An 18,033-nucleotide genomic window follows, 5' to 3' on the forward strand; every position below is an offset into this window, starting at 1 on the left:
TACCTCTTTGCCCTTCTAGGTAAAGTTAATCGGTATCGTATAGCGGTAGCTAAGATATTCCTCCTTCCGCGTACGTATACCCTATTATAAGGTCTTATCCTCTCTACCTATACGGAGTCAAGTTTCCTTCTTAGACTAACGTCGGTTATACTTATCACGTAGTAGCTCTTAGTGCTTCTAGCGCCGACATTCTTCCTCTTACTAACGAGCCTACTTAGTGTCTCCGCGATCCTAAGTCTCGTTCTATATCTCTTACGCTATATTACGTAGTCGTTCTATACCTACGGTATCGTCGAAATCCGGATCCTACTACGACTCGTCTTCTACCTCTTACTACGCTACGCTAAGTATACCGTTCTACTTTTGTCGGGCTTCTCGGAGGAACGACTTCGTAAGAGGGTTTAGGTTAAGTCTTAGGATAAAGGATAATTCGTCTAGTCTAATAGTCGTATTAGTACCTACGGCTATTCGAGTCTCGGTCGTACGCGGTCGTAGCGGCGATACGTAGTCTATGATCGTACGGCTCGGCGATCTGAGGGCGGTAGAACTTAATAACACGGATAAGGCGTAAGATAGGGCGTAAACGTATTAATACCTTAGAATCGAATAAGTTCTATAAAGAAGAGAAGATAAGAAAGTCGCGAAGCCGCGATAAAGTAAACGTCGAGGTCAGGGTCTAGGGTCCGGGCGCGCTAGCGCACTAGGTCACGTGACACTAAGTGTAGCCTTACGAGGTAAACCGTAATACTTTACCTCCTTATAACCGGCGCCTCTATAGAAGTCTTCTCTATAACGTATACTTTAGAATTAAGGTACGTAATATATACTTCTTTATCTATCTATTGCGTTCTTCGAGTATATAAGCTATAGATAGGCTTATAAGATAGTTATATAGTATCGGTTTTTATCTAACTTATATAGTTTTATATATTACGTACTATCTTAGGAGTAGTATATATCGAGATATTCTATCGTAAGCAATCTTTAGAGGGGGCTTTAATTAAACATTATAGCAGCTAACTAGCTCTAACTAGCCTGAGGCGGATTTTATTTAGCGAGTGCACGTCAAGGGTCAAGATTGATTAGTGCACGTCATGGGGAAGACTTCTACCCCAGATCTCACGAACTCTGATAATTCTTGTCCAGATTCGAACGCCTAGTTGTCCTGCACAGAACTGCATTCGACTCTCAGATACCTTATGTGACAAAATGGCAGACAATATCTACGATGAGATCGAGATTGAGGTGTGTAGTGCTGCATAGCCTATACCCCGTCAGAGCGACTGACTCGCAGCCAGGACATGACCTACGACGAGACGCTCCAGACGTACCACTACCCATGTCCATGCGGCGATCGCTTCGAGATCAACATCGAAGACTTGCGCGACGGCGAGGAGATTGCAGTGTGTCCCAGTTGTAGTCTTCAGATCAGGGTTATCTTTGACGTCGACGATCTGCCCAAGCCTGATGGCGACGCTGCTGCACAGCAGACTCCGGCCCAGCCCCAGCAAGTGGTTGCCGCATCTTGAAGAGCAGGTGGAGAGGTGGCGAGGACACAAAAAGCGACAGAATAAGCAGGATTGACCCGCAGACAGAGCTCCGGCGGTCACAGCAGAGAGCGCGAGCTGCAAGAGCGGAGGTGTCAGTTTCGGCATCAAGAGTGCTGAATAAGGCCTCGCAAGACTACTACACTGTGGGCAGCCTGATAGCGAAGAGGCTGAGCTGCGGCGTAAGATGCATGCGGCAGAAGAGAGTCTCGTTGAGGGCAAGTGATGAAGCATATCGCCACGCCATGACGGCGACAGATGCTTGCAAGGCCTTCGTGCAGCAGAGGGCAAGGCACGGAGAGAAGTGAGAGGAAGACATAGGCCTGGCATCATGAGAAAGGGACTGACAGAACAACGATTGCGAGACTTGTAGCGCGGTTCCGTAAACTTGCCTGCATAAAGTCTCGAGCCTGCCAGCGACTCTGCAATGCATGCACCATTATGCAATAGCCTTAATCTCTGTCGACTCATGCCTCATGCCTCGTGCCTCATGGCAGAGTATCTGCCGCGTCATCTGCGACCTCATAATCAGCCTGTACACACACATCGTATTACTCCACAGGGTCCGTACTCTGTTTGAGTTCTTCCTCATGGTGATCCGGAAGAATGCCTAGTTCCTTGCTGAGGAGATGAGAGAACTTGGTGCCATCGCGCAGATATACCCATTCGCCGCTACCTCCACCCTCTTTCTGGTGCATACTCTCGCCAGTCAGGACCCAGTCGAAGCGCTTCGGTCCAGACAAGGGCGATGATAGCCAGATCTGCTTGTTGGGCGGCTGCTTGTTGATGATGTATGTGCCGTTCGGTGGGAATGTGATCGATAGCACTCCAGCCTACCCGATTGTCAGTCGCGATGCCCGCACACTAAGTACGCCATTGTAGCTCCTGGACATACACTGTATTCCACCTCTACATCGTCCCTTCCCTCCTGAATTTGCTCCGCCTTTTCATGCACAGAGCCCACAAACGCATCGGCGTGCTCATGGTATTCCTCCTCGCTGAGTTCGGTGGGTTCTGTCGGTCGTGGTGTTTCCGGCTTCTCAACTTTCGGTGGCTCTGGCTCCTCTGCATCTGGCATCAAGCCAGCACGGGTGATCGGGCTTGTAGAAAGGCAGCGCGATTGAGAGACCCGCATGGTCGCTATTGAGCCGTATCGAAAGGCAGGCTGATGTTGTTGACGCCGAGCATGGCGAGCAAGCGATGAGGAGACCTTCCTTGTTGCTTGCCGCATCACGTTGCGTGCTGCTGAGGTCGCCGGTGCTGACATGGTCGATTGGAGATGAGCTGTATAGTCCGGTTTCAGTTCAGTTGTTTATCCTGGAACACATGGCAGTGAAACACACAGCTCTGAAGCTGGAGCTGGACGTCCGCTTCCCCACACAATACTGGTGCTACGCTGAACTTCAGCATATATATACCTCGAACTGACAGGAAAGTGAAATAAAACATTGGTGCTCGGGATCGTCAAAACCATACTTCCTACTTCAACAGTATGCTTACCTCGTGGCATACCACCCGTGTTACAAGTGTTGCCAGATGAAATACTACTAGTCACGTGCCTCGAACTCGAAGGCGAAATGGTTCGCATCGCATCGGCGAACTCTACCTCGTTTCCTGTCCTACCTCGCTACTGTATAGCACGGTACATGTCGATTGATCACGCTCTCTGCTCTACCTCCCTAACATTCTCAATCGTCTCCATCTTCTCCTTCATTTCGCCCTGCTCAACAGCACCTCCTATGCCGACAGTGAGGTCCTTGCCCTTGCGGCCGATCAGGTACCACGGCAGCTCGAATACTGCATCCACGGACTCAAGGCTCTTTCCGCTGAGCTCTGGCAAAAAGAACCATGCCCAAACACCGCCGATCAGAGTCACGCATGAAAAGAACATCATGGTCCCTCCCGTGGTCATACCAATGAACATCTCGGGCACGGCCTTGCTATTGCCATACTGATTCACATAATGGATCGTCATCGCAATCGAGCCACCAATCGCACGTAGCCGTAGAGGATATATCTCGGAGTTGATCAGATACTGTATGCTGTTCCAACCCATAGCCCATCCAAAGCCACTCAGGTAGATCATGACGATGGCTCCAGTAGCGGCGCTCTTCTCGCTCGACGTTTGTGATCCAGGATCGTCTACTCCAGTATCGATAAGCAGGAAAATCGCCATGTACAACATTGCGAGAAACTGAAGGGTGATGCCAGTCATCAACGATCGTTTTCGGCCCACGAAGTCGATGAGGAAGAGGGCGCAGATCAGCGCAGATACGAACTTGACCACGCCGAAGATAGCTGTAGCGAATAACTTTTCGTTCTGGCCGCTCTGTCCAACCATGGCGAAGTATTCGGGAGCGTATATGGTGATGCTGTTCGCTCCGCTCCATTGACCCAGTAGCTGCGACATGACGGACAGCATGAGACGGTATCGGTTTGCCGGCGCCATAACGAGCTCCTTCAGCACACCTGTCCATTGTGCACCCAACGTAGCTTCGCGTTCCCTCTCAAGCTGATCGGTAATATCGAGAAGCTCAGACTGGACATACCAGTGTTCTACTGGTAAGTTGCGGAGTTGCGACAAGTTATTTGCTGCCTGCTCTTGCTTGCCAACCTTGCACAGCCAGCGGGGGCTCTCGATGGCGAAGAAGCTCGTCGCTGCGATGATGAAGGCGAAGTAAACATGCAGCAAATTGGGAACAACCCACTGCAGCTGCGATGAGTTCGAGATGTGAATGCTGCTGCCCCAGCTTGCGAAGTACCCGAGCAAGATAGACAGATAGACCGAGCCTGAGAACATGCAAACGCAGAGGCCACGGGTGAACTTTGGAGCGATCTCCGCCAGGTACGAGGGTGCCACGACTGTTGTTTGTCCTATCCCGAGACCCATGATGAAGCGACCCGCGTATACCATACCAATGCTGCCATTCGAAGCTGCCGCGAGGAAGATGGCAACTCCAAGGATCCATACCACGCAAAGCTGTCTGGTCGCCCACAGTCTTCCTATTTTGTCCGTTATGAAGAAGGCAAAGAGTGCTCCTCCGATCGAACCCAGCTGTACCATGGAAGTAATGTTCGAGAGGAGATCTGCTTGTTCGGTCTCGCTTTTGGATGGATCCTTCAAGCCAAACAGTGCAATGAAGCTTTTCTGCGAGGCGGTTGTTCCGATCAGGCCTTCATCCAGACCTCTAGCGGCGCCCATAAGACCGAAGACGAAGACGCCATACCAGAGTCGCCAGTTCAAAATCTCAGGCGGCGCCTCGCTATCCTGTCGCCGAAAGAACATCTTTGCTGTGCCGCTGAAGCTTGGTAGAGGTACCAAAAGCTTGTGTAGTCAGAGTCCAAGACAGGTGAGATCAAGAGTTGCTGAGGAGAAGTCGGAGCTGCTTGGGAGCGCGGCATGCGTCTCAAGTATGCCTCGAAGCTCGAGAGCTACATGTCGGGGGACAACATCCTTTACGCGAAGAGGTGCCGGGAACACCTGCTACACTCCACTACTCCCGTTGCACATGTTGCATTGATACCCCGTTGTGGAGCGCGAGTATGTACGAGGGACTGTCTCAATGCTACCGCCAAGGCTGCCAAGAGCAGCTATTTACGGCCACGGCAGTGAAAACATCACTTGAATGGTAAGCTGCGAGCAGGGCGGGGAGCAGTACAGCGGTGGTATCGTGTCTGTGACCCAATCAGAACAAAGGCCATGAGGTTCTTGGTCACGCGTCTCACAAAGAGCTGAGAGCCGTTAATTGCCATGCCGACGGCGCTGAAGCGCGGGAATCGTGTTTCGCCACGAGAGAAGAGAGCCGGTGAGCGCGGATGTCTAGATCAGGCATTGCGTTTAGACGATATGGTCGGCATCCTGCGAACGTACAGTCCTGGGCATAGTTTTTACAACCCCTGTTCTTCCATCTTTCCTCATTAGGAAGGATGTATCCACTGCTTGGCGTAGCTCACCACCTGGTGTGTCCTCCATTGTTGGCTATTACTGCCTCGCAGCGTTCTCGCATACTCTTGCATATACGTTGTATGTCCTTAGGTGTGAGCTTGGCCCATTCTTGATAGTGAGATTGAAGGTAGCAACACCTTCTGAGATGGACATGGATAGCCGGAAGTGGTTAGCATAAATACAGGGGTTGTAAAAACTATGCCCAGGACGGTAGTGGTCAAAGCCACGTGAAGAGCGGGGCATCAGCCGCGCTGCATTGGCTGTGCCATGGGGAACCATGCAAATATGGTGAGAGCAACTGCTGAGCGAAGCTTGGCGGAAGACTAAGGTGCTTGAGCAGGCTTGTTGGGGCGGTGGTTAAAGGTCCGGTGGACATCCGCCTGCGTCCGGCCCTGGTCTGGCCCGAGAGGGGCGAGAACTGCTGTTCTGCAGAAAGTTGTGCCAGAAACATGCAGCGTTTGTATCGACAGTACCCATGGAGATTGGTTCCGAAGATATGTGCTCTGCTCGAGAAGATCTGGCGATGTCAAAAACTTGCCGTACCTATTCAGACCGTCCTGCGAGCATCGTGCTTGAGCAACTGTGCACTCATTTCCGAGATCTGATATGAATGTGCTCCGAGCCTACGTTATCAGCTTCTGCGTTGAGTGCCTCGACTTCTGCCGAATGGTACGGTATGCCGGATTGTCGTCGGCTCTCCTCCGTTAGCTGCTCTATCTCACCAGGAAAATAAATGCGGTCCACGCCAGCCATCTTATCAGAGTCCTGGACCCGCCTGTAAAGATGGTCCATCCGCTCACGAAAATCGTCCAGAGACATGAAGAGGTCGGGCTTGATTGCTATCAAGAAATGTCCAACATCGGCAGGCTTGCTGGGATCGTATGGATTTGTGACGTGGCCTGCGAATGCGCTGCCAGACAAGACTCCCGAGAAGACGTCCATCACTGCTCAGTATCACAGAGTCAGCGGACAAGATCGCATGCCCAAGACCACGCAACTTACTGATTGCAAGCGCTGAGCCTTTGGGCCCACCCATCGGTAACATCACCCCTTCCAAGGCTGCTGCCGGATCGTCAGTTTGGCGACCTTCAGCGTCGAGCGCCCAGTCTTTCGGTATCTTCTCGCCGCGTCGCTTGGCTTTGTATATCTTGCCACGGGCAGCTACCGAAGGCGCCATGTCCAGTATGAATGGCTTTTCTTCGCCTCCAGGCGCACCGCAAGCAATCGGGCTAACACCCATCAATTTGCTCTTACCGCCCCACACAGGTAGCGCGGGAGAGCTGTTCGTAAACACGAGGCTCATCATGCCCGCATCGATGGCTTGCTGGACGATCCAAGCCGACATCCCAAAATGGTTGCTGTGTTTGATACTCACCATCCCAATCCCGTAGATCTTGGCCATTTCGGTAGCTTTGTCCATACCAAGATGCGCCGCCACGAAGCCGAAGGAGTTGTGTGCATCCACTTGCGCTACCACAGGCGTTATTTCGCTCAGAGTCGGTTGGGCCTTCGCATCAAGTACACCTTGCCTGATCCGCGCCATGTAAGATGGTATGCGATTGACACCGTGGGTGTCGACACCTCTCAGATCGGCGGCGACCAAGCATTTTGCTACAATAGCTGCGTTCTCGGCTGGAACGCCGTTGCCCTTCAGTACACCTTCTGCGAAGGACTGGACGTCAGCTGGTGCCACGTAGATGTGCTGGCTTTCTGCTTCGTCTGTCATGCCGGCTTGTGGCAACGTGTTCGCTGTTGCTAAGAGTGACGTGTCGTTTATATGCTTATAGCAGATTGGGATTGAGTTTTGCGAGCGACGCTAGTCCGTGTCGTCTAAGGTGGGAGGTCACTGTCGTGGCAGAATGTGAGTAGTCGCTGTGAAAGACTTATATACCAAATGCAGTGGTACTTCCGGTCACTGGCCAGGCGACTGTGCTGTTGCATGGCAGCCGCGTCGTTGTCGCTCCGGTGGGTAATGGGTAATTGAAGGCAGCGATCTCGGACCGGGCACTGCACTGCACTGCAGCAAGGACAGCGCGTATCTACCTAGTCTCGTCAGAACGCAAAATAGCTAGCCGTAGAAGTAATACGGCAGCGCTCGAGTATGCGTCCCTTGGATGTAGCGATCCCATTCCAGGATGTCGGTCGGTCAGTCAGTCAGCAACACTTGTCCAAAACAACAGCGCCTCATCTGAGCTGTGCATCAGGTGGCCAGCCCGCCAACAAGGTCGAAGGTGCGTCGGGCTGCAGATGCTCCACGTGCGGACTTGTCTGGTCCTGTTGAGGGGCAAGTTGTTGAAGAGGGTGTGTGTTGTGCTTGGTGTGGCTAAGTCGGAGTCTCGCGCGAGTTTCTGAGCAGTGCTCCGCGCAATGACCAGGTACATGTAGTTCTAGGTTCTCGGGCCACCAATGGCGACACAACGCTTCTCCCTCTTGCCCAGCTCGACCAGAGCTATCGATAGCGCATTTTTGCCGGTACAATCGCCAACTCGAAATCGTGGCCTCGCTGGCTCCAGACACGCGCAACCCACGCTGGGCCCCATCGTCATGGCACAATACATGTAGCCGTGCGAAGACCACGAGGCGCTACACCGGTCCTTCTGCCACACCCCCCTCGCCAGGCCTCGAACTCGCCCTCCTCCCACCGCCCGCGCTTGCCCTCGCGCAAAACAGCCCCGGTCCTCGTGACCGCCTGCGAGAACTTGGACCTGCCTCCCAGGACGCACTCCGGCGCAGGCGCAAGCTCTGCGACCTCGTCGAGCGCGACATGAAGTTCTCCCACAGCATCCAGTTCAATGCCGTGCCGGACTGGTCGTCCAACTACATCTCGTACTCGAACCTCAAGAAGCTCATCTACCAGCTTGAGAAGCAGATCAACCAGCAGAATGGAAAGCCTGCCTCGAGCAGCCAGGACCCCGAAGCCTCCCCACTGCTCGTCACAAGCTCTGTCGACGATTGGGACAAGGTTTTCTCGAGAAAACTCGATGATGAGCTGGAGAAGATCTGCACTTTCTACCAGCTAAAGGAACTCGAGATCTTTGGCGAAGTCGATGCTCTGCTGCGCGACGTTGAAGAGTTCGAGGCCGAGCATGCAGCAGGTGAGGATGGGGAAGATGGTGCGCGACGGCAGAGTGTCTGGGCCAGAGCCAGGCAGCAGAGCATATTCCGCACCTTCACCCAGCCCAAGAGGAGGAAGAGCTCTACGACCGGCAGCGGCAGCAGAAGGCCGAATCTAGAGGAAGAAGACGAGAGCGAGGATGAGGATAACGAACAGACCGCGCTCACCAAGAGCCAGTCAACGCTGGAGAGACGGCCTACTGGTCGTGGCAAAGACTCAACGGTAGGCGATCGCGCAGACGGCTTCGATCTCAATGCAGACTATCGACGGCGGCCTAGCACCGCGTTCAATGATTTTGGCGATGATGCCCTACAAGCACTTTATGACGAAGGCATTACATTGAAGAAGCGCATCACGAACCTCTATGTTAGCATCTGCGAGCTACGATCTTTCATCCAACTTAACGAGACCGGCTTCAGCAAAGTTCTCAAGAAGTACGACAAGATCTTGGACCGTAATCTCAAGCGTCCATACATTGATGCGAATGTAAAGCCAGCATATCCTTTCCAGTCGAGTACAATGGAACGGCTAGCAGAACATCTTCTGAAGGTAGAGGAATCATACGCAAGTATCGTCACCAAGGGCGATGTAGACGCTGCACGACAGGAGCTTCGATTGCACCTACGAGAGCATGTGGTCTGGGAGCGGAACACTGTCTGGCGAGAAATGATCGGCATCGAGCGCAAAGCTCAAGCTGCGAACTTGGGAATCAGAAACACTATGCTTGGTCAAGATAACGACCCCACAAAGGCACGACTGCAGGGAGACCATGAGGACGGCGCCCTTAAGGAAGTCAATCTGCCAATTGGCAATTACAGATGCCCGAAGTTCTTGATCAGCGGGACATTCTGGGTTCTGGTTGCGATAGTCGCTATATTCGCCGTACTGCTTGCAGTCCCAATCATGGAAAGGCCAGAGCAGCAGAACTGTTTAGCTTTGGTCATATTCGTCAGTCTACTGTGGGCCACAGAGGTACGCACGGGGGCCGAAGCACTAAAAGGTCGATCACTGCTAACTGTCAACAGGCCATACCCTTGTTCGTGACCTCGCTCCTGGTGCCTTTCCTCTGCGTCGTGCTGCAAGTCGTGCGCGAGGACAACAAGCCTCATCGTCGCCTTACAAGTAAAGAAGCTGCTGGTTATGTCTTTGCCTCAATGTGGACCCCGGTGATCATGCTTCTTCTTGGTGGCTTCACGATCGCTGCTGCCCTGAGCAAGTACAACATTGCGAAAATGATGGCAACTTTTGTGCTGTCTAAGGCTGGCACGAAACCACGAACCGTTTTACTCACTAGCATGGGTGTCGCGACCTTCGCCAGTATGTGGATCAGTAACGTTGCCGCACCCGTGTTGTGCTTCAGCATCATCCAGCCAATTCTGCGAAATCTGCCGTCAGACAGCGACATGTCCAAGGCGCTATTGCTCGGCATAGCATTGGCATCAAACATCGGCGGAGCGGCTTCACCGATCGCGTCGCCGCAGAACCTCATTGCGTTGGAGAACATGGAGCCTCAGCCCGGATGGGGGACATGGTTCTTCATTGCGCTACCGGTGTGCATCATCAGCATTCTTATGATCTGGGTACTGCTACTGGTGACCTTCAGACCAGGCCGCAACACTACGATCGTACCCATCAGACCTATGAAGGACAAGTTCACCGGCATTCAGTGGTTCATATCAGTAGTCACGCTCGTTACTATTGTGCTGTGGTGTGTCAGCCATGAGCTGGAGGGCACATTCGGGGACATGGGAGTTGTTGCCATCATTCCGATCGTCCTCTTCTTTGGCACTGGAATTCTGACCAAAGAAGATTTCAACAACTTCCTATGGACGATTATCATTCTCGCGGCTGGTGGACTAGCACTTGGCAAGGCTGTCAACAGCTCCGGACTGCTCCGGACTATCGCGATAGCCATCACGAGCGAGGTCTCGAGCCTGTCGTTGTATGGTGTCACCTGCGCTTTCGCTGCGCTGATCGCAGTTGTTGCAACGTTCATCAGTCATACCGTGGCCGCCCTGATCATCCTACCGCTGGTCCGTGAGGTCGGAGCAGGTATGGCTGAGCCGCATCCTAACCTTCTTGTCATGGCTTCCGTGCTGATGGCTTCCGCTGCGATGGGCTTGCCGACTAGCGGCTTCCCCAACATGAGTAAGTTCAATAGTCTTGATTTTTGTGATTGTCCGTACTAATATGATCACAGCTGCTATCATGATGGAAGATCCACAGACGGGCCAGAGATACTTGCAAGTCTGGCACTTCTTGACGAGAGGTGTCCCTGCCAGCATCATGTCGTATGGAGTTATCATAAGCGTTGGATACGGACTAATGGTCGCGGTGGGGTTTTGACGGCAGTAGCATTCTAGAGGATAGAGCTTCACGCAGCATATCAACGCCCGGTGCATGTGTGACCTCGAAATGCCTTCCCATCTGCGGCTCCCGTCCAACATGTCCCGACGGCGCCGAAATGTCGTTCCTGCAGGACGAGCAACGTGCTGACCATGGACCCAATGGCGGTGCACAGGCGTAGCGCTTTCTCCCTGACCTGGCACCCTCCTCCACTTCATGACTGCATAATGAGGCCACCATCGCATTGTGCAAGGCGTTCATCCTGTCTCCTCCGGGTCCTCCTCGCCATACATGTTCTCTTCCCGCTCTTCCATATCTTTGCTCGATTTGCCCCTCGCACTCTCGGCCACCTTGTCTTCGTCCATCTTCTGCGTCAGGTAAACGTTCACTTCGTCTTGCAACTTTGTGGTGTTGGCACGAAGCGCAGCCAGGTAAGCGGTTTTCTGCTGCTCTACATTCGCGCCATCTTCAGGCAGATGCGGCAGTTCTGAAGAGAAGCTCTGGGTCGCGTGCGGCGACTTGTAGTGCGCAACGAGGGACGAAGGGCTCATGGTCTGCTGCGATTGTGCGTTGTGGTCAAGGTGCGGTGGTGAGCGTGATGCAACAACATTGAAGTCTGCAGGCAACAAGTGGAGCCGAAGTTTCGCCTGAGCACCTGAGGTGGTGGCCTGCTGCATTTCCTGGGTGCTCGCTCGCTCCTTTTCCCGCGAGTCACCCTTCGTACAGTCCTCGCATCATGATTCATGAGAGAGCAGAGCAGCAGTCAATGACACGACCTGCCGGGTGTAGAGCGCGATGCCGCCGGATGGAGATGCCTTGAAGGTGCACTACTTGCTGCTCGTCGTGTCCCGCATCAGCGATGTTGAAGAAGTTGCTCTGAACGGCAGGAATATCGGGTGATCGCTGACTGACGCCTTGCTGCCTTGCTGCCCTTGGTTCTACAGGCCGAGCACCTAATACCAGGTTATGCCTCTGGAACGACGCCTTCCGCAGAGTCCGACAACCGCGCTGATCGTTGCAATAGCGTCAGCTTACCACTGCAAGTGAAGTGCCAGCTCTGTCAGGCTTCAACCTGCGAGCTCCGTGCAAGACCATGCACAGGTCCTGGTCCTAGCAGATCGTGGGTTGAGCGTGCTGCGTTGCTGACGGAGGTCACCAGGCCAATGATACCACAAGACAATGCTGTTGGCACAGCACCAACGAGGGAGTCGGTGCCCACTAAATCAGCAATGCATCACGCTTCAGACAACATTTAAAGATCTTGGGCTGCGTACTCTTCAGGTGACGACTGCTTATTCAACATCCACAAATGCAGTCCTGCCCGCAACATCGACTCTAACACCTCGCTTTACCCACACATTTGCATCATGTTCGTCGCTCCCGCCGTGATACCTTACGACCAGCAAGCATACTGGACAGAGCGACAGGGAGGCCAACATGCCTACCGCAAGTTGAGCGGGTCAGTATAGCCAATACGCTCCAAGGTGTAGCGAGGACTGCCACTGACTGGTTATAGTAAACCATTGTCTTCGACAGCGAGAACACTCTCGAAGTCAGCCAGCTCCAAGTCATCGATGAAGTCGACTGGTAGCAGAAGATCAATATTCAGCGGTCTCTCGCGAGTGTTCAGCCGACGTAACAGCTACGACAGCATCCGTCCTTCAACAGGCTGAGCATGCTCCCTGGGTACTTCTCCGACAGCAGAGAAGGGCCTACGTCCCACGGCGCGTTGCACACTAACCCTGGAGAAGAAGCCCTCCTTTGGCAATCCTTCAGCTTGGACTTGAGGAGTGCGGGAAGACTGTGCGGCACAGGCGCGGCTCGTGACAATCACCTAGTTCTGATTATGGACATCACTATGCACTGATATATCGGCACATCATGAATTGCTTGCCTTCTGCATTCTTGTAGCCCCACAGACACATTCCAGCTAATTGTATCCCGCACTTCTCGGCACTATGAACCAAGGTATCGGACTGAAGGGCACCATCGAAGCAACGTGCCGGCACATTTCGTCGCTCGAGGGATGGTGACATTCCTGTCATGCCGTCTGCCCGGCAAAGCACGAAGATAAGGTTTGTCACATCGCGGGCACTTTCTCAGACGTAGACCTACGACCTTCTACGTCTCTATCCGCCAACACGATGCGGATCTCATTGAGTTTTTGCAGCGTGTTCTTCCTGTTGCCAGCCGCCCTCGCGGAAAGCTTCAGATGCGTGAGTGGCCCGATACCTCGATCGTAATGTTCTCTGACATGGAACAGCCTGATGTGGACGGCAGCACGGTGACCGACGACGGTGGTGTGCAATGGATGATCGGCTGTTACGACGACACACAACCACCCAGCTCCTTCAATTATATAATAGTGGAAAACGGCTGGAACGGATGTTTTGCTGCGTGCCGGGCGGACTCGAACTGTGCAGCCTTCACATTTCGTGGAGAACAGCTCGGTGTCAATGGAGCAGGTAGAGGATACTGCTATTTCAAATCTACCAACCGTGCTGCCACCGCCTTCTTCCAGGGTAGGGGAAATGACTTCGTGGGTGCTGTGAAGTTGCAGTACTTGGGGGGCTCACCCGGCACAAGACCGGTAAGTTGACCTGTTCTTATTGTCAACGCACAGTATGGCTGACGTCTTACTAAGTACCTCGACGCCAAATTCCCCAACCCTTCTCAATTCCAGTAGGTCCAGGTCCATACACGAGCCCAAGACAGCAATTTGTTATGGGAACGCTGAGCCTGGGCGCAGATGTCCACGCGACAGTGGCCAAGTCGTGACTGATACATTCGGCACGCAATATGTCATAAGTTGCGGACAAGACACTCTACAAAACAGTGCACAGGCACCCGAAGCGCAGAACAGTTTCCATGAGTGCTTCTACTATTGGTAAGACGCTTCTCGGTCCCCAGTCGAGACACATTGCTTGATACTGATCTGACAACAGCTCGTGGACCTACCCAGGCTGTCTTGCCTTTACCTACTTGGGGTGAGTGTCATACGTGCCGTGTTGACGTAGCATCAACTGAATTCTAGACAACAGTGGCAACAATGGAGTGGGAGCTGGGAACTGTTACCTTAAAACTGCCCTTGCAGCAAACCAATTTTCCGGGGGTGGAAGATCGAATCTCGTTGGCGCTATTCTGTTGTCCAACTACAGAGGCCCTGCAATCACGTACCGTGCCACGACAGTGAGTCGACACCTGTTCAATCTTACAAACAAACCAGTGCCTGACTTGGGAACTAGACTACCACGACAGCTCCTTCTCTTCTTGTTCGGTACGCCTATGCTCAAGCCGTGAACACCATATACTTCACGTCAGTGCAGTGGGTGACGCAGACGGTCATCACAAGCTACCCAGTCACCGCAACTTCAATCACCACTCGATATCAGACCTACACTTCCAGCATCACCGTCACTGCCACCACCGTGACCACTCTTCCGGGTAAGCCTTTCTTGCAAAGTCACATAACATCTCTGATAGCGATCACTGACCATTACAGATGTCACGACTACCCTGCAGCTGACTACGATCATCCCCACGACTGTCGTTACCACGATTGTCTACACGAGCATCATCAGCCAGACTACAACGTTGCAACTCACCACCGTGGTTCCTACCACCGTCGTCACCACGAGATTCAGTACACTTACGCAGACGACCACAATCTCAAATACGGTGACTACCACCATCGTTCCGGTGGTGACGGTCACGCCAACAGTGCTGTGGGCTCAAACGGTGACCGTGACACCTACGTTCGGTTAGGCAGAGAAGCAGGGTGGCAGATCACGGGCGGAAATAGTAGCGGAGCCGATGGCGAGGAACTCGAAGTCTTGCTGTTACTGAGTATCATCATTGGAAGTGCCTTGCGAGCGGGAACAAGGAACGGTTGAAGGTCGGGTTGTCGCTGTGGATAGAACATGGTCAAATCTAGATCAGTGGGAGACTGGAACTCGACCTCTCATCATGTGTCCATTGAGCGCCTCGTGAGCATTCATTTCAATTAATTTCGTGTCATGGTGTAGGAAGGTATGGTGTTGTCAGATGCTGCTTCTCGACGTGGCAGCAGTGATGTTTCGTTCTGGACCCTGAATGCTTGCCTCGACGTGAACTTGGAAGCCAAGACAATGTTCCATTGTCAACCGCTTCACGCCAGGCTGCCACTCGTTCGCCCACCACGCCTGCACTACTTGATCTCGCCATAGTACGACATACGACATGCTGGTCGATCGACGATAGACTGGATCCACCACTGCGACTGAGCTGGGGTCCTCGCGACCGCCACCACAATGAGCTCCCGTATGCCTTGCACCCACCACCGCCCACCACCCACCACTCACCACCCACCACCCTCTCACCCTCTCACCCTCTCACCCTCTCACCCGCCAACTGCTCTGGGCACATTCGCTGACGTTGCTCACACTCCACAGTCAAGCAGTTCATCCGTAATGTGCGCGCCGCCAAAACCATCGCCGACGAGCGGGCCGTCGTGCAGAAGGAGAGCGCGGCCATAAGAGCGAGCTTTAGGGAGGAGTCGCACAACTCAGACTTGCGGTAGGAACACATGCTCGCTGCAAAACTCGCACACATACTCACACCCGGCCCTGCAGACGCAACAATGTCGCCAAGCTTCTCTACCTCTTCACGCTGGGCGAGCGAACACACTTCGGCCAGATCGAGTGCCTCAAGCTGCTGGCTTCACCGCGTTTCGCCGACAAAAGACTGGGCTACTTGGGCACGATGCTGCTGCTGGACGAGAACCAGGAGGTGCTGACCCTCGTCACCAACTCGCTGAAGAACGACCTGAACCACAGCAACCAGTACATCGTCGGACTTGCCCTCTGCACCCTCGGAAACATCGCCTCGATCGAGATGTCCCGTGATCTCTTTCCCGAAGTCGAGACCATCCTGTCCTCGTCGAATCCATACATCAGGCGGAAGGCAGCATTGTGTGCGATGCGCATTTGCAGAAAGGTCCCAGACCTGCAGGAGCACTTCCACGACAAGGCCAACCTCCTGCTGAACGATCGCAACCATGGCGTGCTGCTCAGTGGACTCACGTTGGTCGTGAGCATGTGCGAAGCCGACGAGGAAGAAGGCGGTGAGCAGGGCGTTGTAGAGATGTTCAGGCCCTTGACACCAAGCTTGGTCAAGGTGCTAAAGGCCCTCTCACAGTCCGGATATGCACCCGAGCACGATGTCACTGGAATCACTGACCCTTTCTTGCAAGTGAAGATATTACGATTGTTGAGGGTGCTTGGCAGAGGAGATCCGCAGACCAGCGAGCAGATCAATGACATATTGGCCCAGGTAGCCACCAACACGGAAGCCTCAAAGAACGTGGGCAACTCCATCCTCTACGAAGCCGTGCTGACAATACTGGACATTGAAGCCGATTCTGGCCTGAGAGTGCTCGGCGTTAACATTCTTGGAAAGTTCTTGACCAACAGGGACAACAACATCCGCTACGTCGCTCTAAACACCTTACTCAAGGTTGTTGCCATCGAACCAAATGCTGTGCAACGGCATCGAAACACCATTCTGGATTGTTTGCGAGATCCGGATATCAGCATACGAAGGCGAGCATTGGATTTGAGTTTCACCCTGATCAACGAGTCCAACATTCGAGTCCTCATCAGAGAATTGCTCGCCTTCCTGGAAGTGGCAGACAACGAGTTCAAGCCTGTCATGACTTCTCAGATCGGCATTGCTGCAGATCGCTTCGCACCAAATAAGCGATGGCATGTCGACACTATGCTGCGTGTGCTTAAACTCGCGGGCAACTACGTGAAAGAGCAAATACTGTCGTCCTTTGTCCGCTTGATTGCAACCACGCCGGAACTGCAGACCTATTGCGCACAGAAGCTATATGCGGCTTTGAGAGAAGACATCAGCCAAGAAGGCCTGAATCTCGCTGGTGCCTGGGTCATTGGCGAGTATGGTGACGCACTCCTTAGAGGCGGTTCTTACGAAGAGGAAGAACTCGTTCGCGAGGTCAAAGAGAATGAAATTGTGGAACTTTTCACGACCATCCTCAACTCCAGCTACTCCGGCACAAGCGTGACCGAGTACATCATTACCGCAGCGATCAAGCTGACTACGCGCCTACAAGACCGGGCTCAGGTCGATCGGCTGAGACGATTATTGCTTAGCCGGCAAGCAGATCTGAACGTCGAAGTGCAGCAGCGCTCTGTTGAGTACGGCAACCTGTTCGGCTATGATGAAGTACGTAGAGGCGTCCTGGAACGGATGCCGCCACCAGAGATTCGGGAAGAACAGAGAGTCCTTGGCGAGGCGACCAAGAAACGTCACAGCAAGTTGCCAGCGAAGAAAAAGCCAAGTCAGATCACAGAGCAGGATATGCTTCTCGACCTAATGGGTGGAGACTCGGGCGTCCCAACGGCTGGCACAGGTGCAGTCATGAATGGCTCACAGGCCAACAATGCTGATTTGCTCGCTGATATACTAGGCGGTGGTGACTCCGTTTCGTCACCAGTGCAGCAAAGCGCATCTCCGCCCAACGGATCAGCGCGACCACAGAGTAACATGGATTCGATCATGGACCTTTTCGGCTCTCAACCATCAGCAGCGCCAGCATCATCACCACAGCGTACACATTCCTCCGCTGCCTCGAACGACATCTTAGGTGGGTTTGGAGGCGCCACAGCACAACCCCAACAGCAAGCACATACAGCGTACGACAAGAACGATCTATTCATTGCCTTCAACGTCCAACGCAGCGCGCAAGCTGTGCAGGTCACCGCTCGATTCCAGAACACCAGCGACTTTGTAGCGTTAAGCTCCTTAAATTTGCAAGCGGCGGTGCCTAAAACACAAAAGTTACAGCTGCAGGCCATCAACTCATCTGAGCTTCAGGGTGGACAAGAAGCCACGCAACAAATGCGAATCACTGGGGTCCAAGGAGTAAGATGTAAGCAATACCGCGCGACATATTCGATGCTAATAACCAGCCAGGCCCCTCCAGCAAAGCTACGCTTACGTTTGAAGATCACATATGCTAAAGATGGTGGTGATCCGATCACGGAACAAGTGGATTGGAGCGAGCCGACGTAGAGAGT

The 18,033-nt window shown here is 53.3% G+C and overlaps 7 protein-coding genes across 7 annotated transcripts; 3 read left to right on the forward strand and 4 right to left on the reverse strand.

The window, feature by feature from the left end:
* Positions 1–1,209: 1,209 nt before the first annotated feature.
* On the forward strand, positions 1,210–1,529 carry CLAFUR5_01245 (Diphthamide biosynthesis protein 3; the record flags this gene model as incomplete). Its single annotated transcript, XM_047900393.1, has 2 exons — positions 1,210–1,245; positions 1,299–1,529. The coding sequence occupies 2 exons, from the start codon at positions 1,210–1,212 to the stop codon at positions 1,527–1,529; spliced, it is 267 nt and encodes an 88-aa protein (XP_047757046.1).
* A 569-nt stretch (positions 1,530–2,098) lies between these two features.
* On the reverse strand, positions 2,099–2,957 carry CLAFUR5_01246 (Frataxin, mitochondrial; the record flags this gene model as incomplete). The annotated part of the gene is made up of 3 exons (XM_047900394.1): positions 2,099–2,380; positions 2,443–2,831; positions 2,891–2,957. The coding sequence occupies 3 exons, from the start codon at positions 2,955–2,957 to the stop codon at positions 2,099–2,101; spliced, it is 738 nt and encodes a 245-aa protein (XP_047757045.1).
* Positions 2,958–3,204: 247 nt separating this feature from the next.
* CLAFUR5_01247 (Quinate permease) lies at positions 3,205–4,833 on the reverse strand (the record flags this gene model as incomplete). The annotated part of the gene is made up of 1 exon (XM_047900395.1): positions 3,205–4,833. One exon carries the CDS (start codon positions 4,831–4,833, stop codon positions 3,205–3,207), a length of 1,629 nt encoding a protein of 542 aa, XP_047757044.1.
* A 1,248-nt stretch (positions 4,834–6,081) lies between these two features.
* Positions 6,082–7,219, reverse strand: CLAFUR5_01248 (uncharacterized protein; the record flags this gene model as incomplete). Its single annotated transcript, XM_047900396.1, has 2 exons — positions 6,082–6,437; positions 6,496–7,219. 2 exons carry the CDS (start codon positions 7,217–7,219, stop codon positions 6,082–6,084), a joined length of 1,080 nt encoding a protein of 359 aa, XP_047757053.1.
* Positions 7,220–8,257: 1,038 nt separating this feature from the next.
* CLAFUR5_01249 (uncharacterized protein) lies at positions 8,258–10,954 on the forward strand (the record flags this gene model as incomplete). The annotated part of the gene is made up of 3 exons (XM_047900397.1): positions 8,258–9,580; positions 9,634–10,756; positions 10,809–10,954. 3 exons carry the CDS (start codon positions 8,258–8,260, stop codon positions 10,952–10,954), a joined length of 2,592 nt encoding a protein of 863 aa, XP_047757052.1.
* Positions 10,955–11,211: 257 nt separating this feature from the next.
* On the reverse strand, positions 11,212–11,631 carry CLAFUR5_01250 (uncharacterized protein; the record flags this gene model as incomplete). Its single annotated transcript, XM_047900398.1, has 1 exon — positions 11,212–11,631. The coding sequence occupies one exon, from the start codon at positions 11,629–11,631 to the stop codon at positions 11,212–11,214; it is 420 nt and encodes a 139-aa protein (XP_047755894.1).
* Positions 11,632–13,098: 1,467 nt separating this feature from the next.
* CLAFUR5_01251 (AP-1 complex subunit gamma-1) lies at positions 13,099–18,028 on the forward strand (the record flags this gene model as incomplete). Its single annotated transcript, XM_047900399.1, has 11 exons — positions 13,099–13,170; positions 13,218–13,544; positions 13,599–13,636; positions 13,704–13,841; positions 13,900–13,941; positions 13,996–14,143; positions 14,200–14,398; positions 14,457–14,692; positions 15,393–15,508; positions 15,565–17,878; positions 17,930–18,028. The coding sequence occupies 11 exons, from the start codon at positions 13,099–13,101 to the stop codon at positions 18,026–18,028; spliced, it is 3,729 nt and encodes a 1,242-aa protein (XP_047755895.1).
* Between the last annotated feature and the right edge of the window lie 5 nt (positions 18,029–18,033).

This window comes from Fulvia fulva, chromosome 1 (assembly GCF_020509005.1).
Source record: "Fulvia fulva chromosome 1, complete sequence".
In the NCBI taxonomy this organism is placed as follows: domain Eukaryota; kingdom Fungi; phylum Ascomycota; class Dothideomycetes; order Mycosphaerellales; family Mycosphaerellaceae; genus Fulvia; species Fulvia fulva.